General features: G+C 36.5%; 1 protein-coding gene across 3 annotated transcripts; it reads left to right on the top strand.

Moving 5' to 3' along the window:
- Nucleotides 1-2,183: 2,183 nt before the first annotated feature.
- hbae4 (hemoglobin alpha embryonic-4) lies at nt 2,184-4,658 on the top strand. 3 transcript variants are annotated; one of them, XM_005721745.1, is made up of 4 exons: nt 2,184-2,282; nt 2,430-2,545; nt 3,010-3,214; nt 4,188-4,658. In XM_005721745.1, exons 2-4 carry the CDS (start codon nt 2,454-2,456, stop codon nt 4,314-4,316), a joined length of 426 nt encoding a protein of 141 aa, XP_005721802.1. In that variant the 5' UTR covers nt 2,184-2,282; nt 2,430-2,453; the 3' UTR covers nt 4,317-4,658. The 3 variants fall into 3 exon arrangements, with proteins under 3 accessions (XP_005721802.1, XP_005721801.1, XP_005721800.1); XM_005721744.1 differs by having other exon boundaries at nt 2,402-2,545; XM_005721743.1 differs by having other exon boundaries at nt 2,184-2,545.
- The last annotated feature ends 3,361 nt before the right edge of the window (nt 4,659-8,019 follow it).

Genomic DNA, 8,019 nt, shown 5'->3' with positions numbered 1-8,019 from the left:
GTGGTGCAGCTAGTCAGCGTGCAGTGTTTCTAAGGCAGTAATGTATGAAGAAATACTAAGGTTGAGGGTTCAAGCCTCACCTGGACTCTTCAGTGTGGAAATTGTGTTACATGACCATAAATAGCAATTTAATCTGTGTTAGTCTCACTACTTGATTTAAGTAAACGTTCATAAAAATCATTCAAAATCTTCCATTTTCATTTAAAAGAGCTTAACAGAATTTCAACACCATTAAGGAAATCTTCAGTCACAGTCTGGTGCTCCAGTGGGGCAATCAGTTAGTGCACAGTACTAATGACTTAATATGCTGGAAAGCAGTTCTGAGTTCAAGCCTCATCTGGAGCAGGCAGCTTTAATCAATAGCAAATATGGTGAACAACAAAGAGCACATTCTAGAAAACCTACCAGTCCACCTATGGACATAATGGTACCATCCATTTCATTTCTTAAGCACTACAGGACACATACTCTACATTAAAAGGCTTTTTAAATCCTCATGGCCAGTCAGTTTGAAGCAATAACTGGAATGTCTCTAACAAAAAAACTGCATACCTGTTTTAAAAATACGAGCTTGGTCTTTGTAGGTGTGGACAGATTCACACTTGGCACCTGAAGACTCAGAAGACTGTTGGTGCTTATTTAAAATCATATATCTTGCTCTATAGTGGTGTCATTTTAATGTATTTACTTTTATTTTAATTATCTGTGCATGTTCTCATTTTTGTGAATTTGTGATATTATTTATAGTGTGGCTAAAAACAGTGGTAGGGTTTACCTGCTGACAGGAGACCATTATCAAAACTATGTTCCTATAGATGTTCAGTGTATGTAGACGAGTAATTGTTTGGAGTTGTTTCTTTCAAACTGAACGATTCTGGCTTTTTTAATCTCATCTCTTTGTTTTTCTATTCAGCTCAATTCGTGCGTTAACTTACTTTGGCACAGTATATGTGTAACACTAAATTCAAGTCGACAATCATAATAAAAAGGTTATTTCAAATTTACCATGTTAAGCTTTGGTAATAATTTTGAGCCACAAAAGAGGTTTTATGTGACTTTTGACATGAGAAGGGGTTTTTTTTATAGCTTATTATTCTTCCAATTATTATTGATGTAATGTTATTTAATCACTATAAATATTAAAGGGCCACTTGAGTAACTGTGACTCTTCAGCATTAAACATCACTTTTAATGTATATTTACCCAAACAAAAAGACACTCTTGCTGAGTTTTTTTGGTTCACCATATAAAACTGCTATGGACAGCTAGAGTCAATCAGGAGAATTAGGAGTGGCTTAAAAGGAGAGGAGCTAAAAATAAAAAATAGCTTGTTTCAGTGGATGATCTGACGAGCTGTTAAAAAAAAACAAAAAAACGTGGATCTGGAAATGAGCAAAACAGCTCCCCAGTAAGGTTACCATTGCTAGAAATCCAAAGTTTACAACTCTGAATTTTGGTATCCAGAAGAAACGTTTAGTTTCTTTATTTGTTGTTTATTTATTTGTTTAAACTTCACTCAAGCTTCAAATTGGAAACAGAAAGAAGTCCAATAAACAATATTAGCTTACATACAAGGCTCACTGAGTCCAGTGAGGCAGTTTTACACTGGCTCATTTTCACGTCTTGTGTTAAGATCAGCAGAGGCATTAAAACTTGGCTTATATGTATGTGATCTCTATGTGCACTGCAGTGTGGTTCATAACGTTATGGGCTGGGCTCACACCCACTGTTCTGTAACCGGCAACTTGTGGACCTGCAGATAAGAGCAGCTGAGACAAAAAAGATTATCATCCAAATTACACTAGTATTGACTCATTTTCTTTATTTTAATGTTGCTAACAGAAGCACTAAATTCTGTTTTAATAGTTGCTAAGGTTTAGAGAACATATTTATTAAAATAAACTTATGATTCAGTCTTAGTTTTTTAAAATGTTACTTTTTAGTGTGCGTGTGTGTCTTTGTTCATTACATGGGAGCAAAAAGCCCTGAAGCAGATACAGCAACTAATCTGCTGAAATGCCTATAAATTAAAAACTATTAACAATAGGCTGAAGAAAAAGAATTCTACCATCAATGAAGGGGGGGGGCTCAACTACAGCTGCACCTTGAGCTCTACCCCACCGTGCATATGGTAAATATGCACTGTGACGCACATACGGTAGCAGATAGTGTGGTGGTGTGTCGCCCGCACCCTGCCCTGGCTGCGGTCTGATAACACAGAGGCAGAGAGAGACAACACATCTGCTGAGAGGTCAACCAGTACAAGCTGTTTTCTTCAGACAGTAGGAACTATTACTTTTGCTCTTTCACTCATCCTTCTTTTTTAGCATTTAGGTTAACAGGTTAATGCAGCGACAAAAAATGGTTGATTAGTTTCTTGTTTGTTTTTTTGGCTGTAAAGACCTAACACTTTGGATATTTGGCTACAGTGGTTCTGTGTATGATAGGCCACAATGTTGTCCAATAAGGAAAAAGACTTAATTAAGGAAATATGGGAAAGACTGACTCCTGTGGCAGCAGAGATTGGAGCAGATGCACTCCTTAGGTAGGTTGAGACTTACCTGTGTAACCTTCATACTTTACTGCATTGTCTTTAAATGGTTTTGCATGAAGAGTTAGGCTCCTACACACAAAGTAACATCTCCAGTAAGAGTGTGTGTTGTGATAAATAGATTCCTCTACCAATAAGCTTTCATTTCAGTTTGCAGATGTTAGTATTAGATTTTAGTATTGTTACGTGATTTCCTAGCCATTACTAAAGTAAGTAGTTACTGCAAACAAATCCCGCAAGAGAATGTAACGCTTATCTAGTGCTCACTGCTGGGTAATTCCTGAAATCTCTAATAGGGATTTCAAGGTGTTGGCAATGATCCGAGATCATTTTAGAAACTTGTGGGCCTCGAGTTCACACAAATGATAGTTGGTGACCAAAGACAGTCAACATGTAGCACTTACTCTGTTGCTCCTATCATATCAGCATGGAAATAATTTCACTTTTCCCTTCTTAAGGATGTTTGCTTCTTATCCGGGCACCAAGACATATTTTTCCCATCTAGACATCAGTCCTAACTCCTCCCACCTGCTTTCTCATGGGAAGAAGATAGTCCTGGCTATAGCTGAGGGGGCCCAAGACATCAGTCAGCTAACTGTCACCCTGGCTCCCCTGCAGACTCTGCACGCCTACCAGCTTCGGGTAGACCCCAGAAACTTTAAGGTGCCTAAACACCTCAGACCTATTTACAGCCCTTCCATCCCCTTCTTGCATTGGATTTTTTTAAAATTTACTTTTAATCTTTTAATCAGAGATAATCAGTTTTTTGTTATTCATATTTTCCTATTAAGTATATCTACTAATCCAGTAAAGCCTGAACCACGAAATAATTGCCAGAAACTCATGTATCAAATATGATGCACTTGCTACAGGGTTAATATATATACTTGTGCAATTTCTTTGTTGTATGCTATAAGGCGTACAGGTGACTGCAATGTATGAAATTGTATTTACTTGTGCATTTTAATTCTGCATGCAAAAGATAATCCTATTAGTATGTAGGGATTTTTTCAGTAATTCTATAATAGAGTTTAACTAAACTAAAAAGAAAACAACAGATTTACTAACTGTAAGTCTGCTGCTGTTTTGTTTTTCCAGCCTGTTCAGATGACAAATCAACCAGTTTGTTTTATGGAGGAGGGGAAAAAATGGGAAAATGTTTTTTTAATCTATTGACAGCACTAATTAAAATAAATAATACATTTGATTAAATGGGTTCCTCCAGGAATATTGAAATGGGGTGCAAAAAGGCAGTATGTGAACCAGTCGGGAAATCTGAAAAATGGTTAAAAAAAATTATAAGTGAACAAAATGACAATGTGTATAAGTATACGGTATTGTATTATACATATATGACAGTTGTGGATGTTTGGGGAATTACAAGCTGTGAAACTAGCCGTTGTGAGGCGAGAGGGTGAGGAGGAGACGATATTTTTAATGCATTGTTTGGCACTTAAAATTATCAGACATGCTTTCTGTGCAAATTACACAATACTACATCACTATATTAACAATAACACACTGAGGACGACAAATGGCAGTGTGTGGGTTCATGATTTTCAGAAAACTGACACATACTATAAATGATGTAAGTATGTTGTTCACTTTTTACCAATCTTTTGTGTTTCTCCTGCAGCTGCTGTCGCACAGTATGCTCGTCAGCCTTGCCTGTTATTTGGGGGATGAATTCACACCGGTGGCTCACGCCGCCATGGACAAGTACCTGTCAGCGTTTGCTGCTGTTCTTGCTGAGAAATACAGATGAGACTCAAGCACTGGGTTTCCAGAAAGCATACGAGGCATTTATGATGCTATGTAAAATCTTTTTGTTTTTCTCTGTATGTGTCTCTGTCATTACTTTGTTACATTTTTTTAATGGTAAAAAATGTGCAATTCGTGTGTTAGTTTTTGTGCTGTTATATTATCAAATAAAAACAAATCGAATCTGTGGTTTTTCACGCATTATTATATCACGTTCAAAATGAATTGTGTTGATCATTTTCAAGGAATTCATCATTTGACTGAGTTAAGTTTTTTTAGTTGCTCACCGTCATGTCAGCTGATAATTTACATTATTTTACTTAAGCAAGCTTTCCTACTGTAAAATATTTTCATAATAAATAATACATTTACAACTACAAAGGCACATTTAATATTAAATCTAATCTGTTTTTTGTTTTATTGTTTTATTTTTCTAGTATTACAGAAACAAAGGATTCAGGTTTTAACACCAGTGAATTGGGAGGACTCTCCAGGTTTATCTATGGACCTCAAATAAAGTGGCACACAGAGCAACAGTGCCCCCATTTGGTAAACTGGTGGTAATACTGATGCAATATTCAAAGCAGCTCATAGACAAGATGTTAAATGTCAGTTTTTTAGATATTTAAGTGAAATAACTTCTGTAATTTACAGACATCTTTGTTGTGAGGTTGATTGCACAAAAATTAACTTTTTTTTAGGATTGCCAAAACGTGCTAATACTCTTTTTTACTTAATGGGAGTGTAAATGTTTTTAATATCATGACAGCAGAATGAACTGCATTCATTTCTTCATCCTTGCTTTTACCTTTGCTGGGTTTTTGTTGTTGTTGTTGTTGTTGTTGTTGTTGTTGTTGTTGTTGTTGTTGTTTTTAACGTTTTGAGTTGATTGTAGCAGTCATCTCATGTGAAGAGCATGAGAGATAATTTATGCCTTCTGTTTGTATCTGCGCACAGTTACGCAAGGTTGTAATTTTACAATCTACATTTTACAGGCTACATAGTCCAAATAATGCCAAATTACTCATAATTTAGGAGCTGTACTACGCTTAAGTTAAAATCCTCAGACTTCTTTCCCAGCAAAGTAAAAATGCACAGGCTTGATAGTTCCTGTGAACCCTAAACTTGCAGAGACTGGTGTTCTCACCTTTGGTTCTTATCTGTAGCTTCGTGTATGTGAAAATCCATGAGTCAGACAAGGTTGAAATATTTTTAATGAGAGGGAAAAAAGACAAAACATCAGAGACACAGATGAAATTTTTATACACCTGACATCTGTGAGGACCGTGCCCTGTTGGCCTGAAGTAAGAGTCTGCTTGAAGCAATCTTAGCATTAAAATGACTGGGAGACTGTGCAATATGTAAGGAAGCAGTTACAGTTAGAGCACATGCTGAAGAGTAGGTGGGGTGTGGGTGTAGATGAGATTGGTAGAGGAAGGGCAGGTGATTGGGGGGATTTGAGAAGATGAGAGTTGGAGATAGGGAGGGTGAAGGGAGCTACTGTTGTTCAAACGTTGAGCAATCAGCAGTCTTCTCCACCTTTCGGCTGCTGTATTGAAATGTAGTACTGTGGGACACCCTAAAACGTATATTTTTCTTCATAACTCACTAATAAATAATACATTTTCTATCATTTTAATAATAATAATATTACAGTAATATTACATTTAATGTAAGATGTCAGAATATCTAATTATGTGAGGGTTTTTAACAATTTTTAAAATTTCTACATAGTTAAAAACCAGCAGTGGGGGGAATAATTATTTGATCCTGGGGTAAATTTGTACGTTTGTAATTTGCAGGTTTACTGTACAGTGACTGTACAGAATATCAAGCAAAAATCTACATGAGACAAACATTATAAATTCATTTTCAGGTCACTGAGGAAATGATTATTTGATCCCTACAGTCCAGCCAGAATTCTGTTTGTGCTCATTTCTTTGGAAGTGAGAAAAATACAAATTCACCAGAGAATAAAACAATTATTTCCTCATCTGTACCATCAGACTTCTGTTCTAACGTCATGAAATGTGACGTCCTTGCAAGTAAAAGTGACCCTAGGTAATTTTGAAGAGTCTAATTCAATCGTTAGTATCATAGACATGTTCACAATTTCTCTTAAGAATATTGTTTGAATACATGAATTAGATACTTTTTAAAAACCCAAATAGCCTGTGTTTAATAAGGAGCTGTGATTTAGCTCTTCAATACACCATTTTTCAATGTCATTTGGTGAAAAATATTTTTTTATTGACAGAAAAGTTTATTCTCATGGAAAGATAAAGTCCTTTTGTTGGGCCTGATTTTACAGCCATGACTCCAGATGTACATTTACAAAAGTTACTAAAGTGGAAGAAAATAAAAACTGTAACTGGTGATCTCTCTCTGGGCATTTGTTCTCGGTAGGTTATGAAGATATTCTTCGATCGCTATGTGTTTGTAGTTTTACTTTTTCAGGGTTGAATTAGCACGTTTAATGTGTAATGTATTTTCTGAAATTATACGTTTTTGTTTTCCATTATTTCCTCAAATGTGAAAAGCATAAATATCTACTTCTATCTTGTTGATAATGTTTAAAAACACAGAAGGAGCCCGTTTAATCTTTTGTATTAAACATGAAGCTGCTGTGAGGACGTTGAACACGGCGCTGTCTCTGGTGCTGAAATTAGTTTGATTCCACTGCACTTAGCTATAATTTTGTATTTTCTAATTAGTTGTTTTTGTATTCAGTGTCTTTTTTTCATTCATTTTTTGAAGTGTAGTGTAGGTTTTTTTCTGTTAATTCAGATTTTTTTTTCCACACCTCATTTTAGTTTGTAGCTTAGCTTCGGTTATCTACATGAACTCTTCTGTAAATAAACACAAATATCTTTATGCCCAGTTTGTGGTGTATAAATAGCTCTATTGTAAAGATGTGTAGAGGTGAAGGGCTAATTGATCAAGTAGTGGGGCGGTCACGTGCCCGCCCAAGTCCATGGGTTCACTGTTGAGTTCTCATTAATTTCTGGGGCTATTCCGCCACATTTGATAGTTTGCGTTATTCAGCTATAACTGAATAAAGTAATCAAATGTAAAGTCATCCGCCTAACCATTTTTATCACTGCCAATTCTATCACAGCACCCTGCTGCTTTTCTGTTTCTTTCCCCGTAGGATTGTCTCCCACTTTCTCTCTCTATATATATATATCTTTAATGTCATCTCTCTCCCTTACCTATCCTCTTGTGAATTATGAATTCCGCCGCTTTTCACAGGCTTAATGTCAGAGTTACAGATATATGGGACAGCTCAGGAACTGCACTGTATCACAAAGTCTTCCACCGTGTAAACCTGAAATCAGTGTTGCAGCTGACCTGTTCCGCTGTGGAGAAGAACAGCTATTGAACGTCTTAGATTTAAGACATTAATCTTAGACACTTCCACCCTTTGAGTCCCGTCAAAACTTTCAGTTTTGTTTGTTACAGATTAGAGGGAAGAAGGAAACAATAGTCTAACGCGAAACTTACCGCTGTGGGGAAAGGGGGGGACACGCGTCATTTCGGTTGTAAGATATGCGGTAGTTGATGTGTGTTCATGTATTGGAAGCGAGTGCGTAATTGTGACTGGTGGGTGGCCCAAAGTTGTGAGCGGAATGCTAAATCTTTGGCTCTGTCCTCTAACTTGGTCCTTCCTGCTGCAGTGGGCAGACAGAGATTTTAATGTTGCATTA

Source organism: Pundamilia nyererei, unplaced genomic scaffold, assembly GCF_000239375.1.
Source record: "Pundamilia nyererei isolate P.nyererei 1_Seehausen unplaced genomic scaffold, PunNye1.0 scaffold00005, whole genome shotgun sequence".
In the NCBI taxonomy this organism is placed as follows: Eukaryota; Metazoa; Chordata; class Actinopteri; order Cichliformes; family Cichlidae; genus Pundamilia; species Pundamilia nyererei.
Note: the sequence above shows the minus strand (reverse complement) of the source record. Positions and strands in the feature narration are given on the sequence as shown.

Bases quoted from the DNA above. Each gene is read 5' to 3' on its own strand.
- hbae4 (XM_005721745.1), top strand. From the start codon at position 2,454: ATGTTGTCCAATAAGGAAAAAGACTTAATTAAGGAAATATGGGAAAGA. The intron at 2,546-3,009 runs GTAGGTTGAGAC...TCCCTTCTTAAG, and splicing joins GGAGCAGATGCACTCCTTAG to GATGTTTGCTTCTTATCCGG. The intron at 3,215-4,187 runs GTGCCTAAACAC...TTTCTCCTGCAG, and splicing joins TAGACCCCAGAAACTTTAAG to CTGCTGTCGCACAGTATGCT.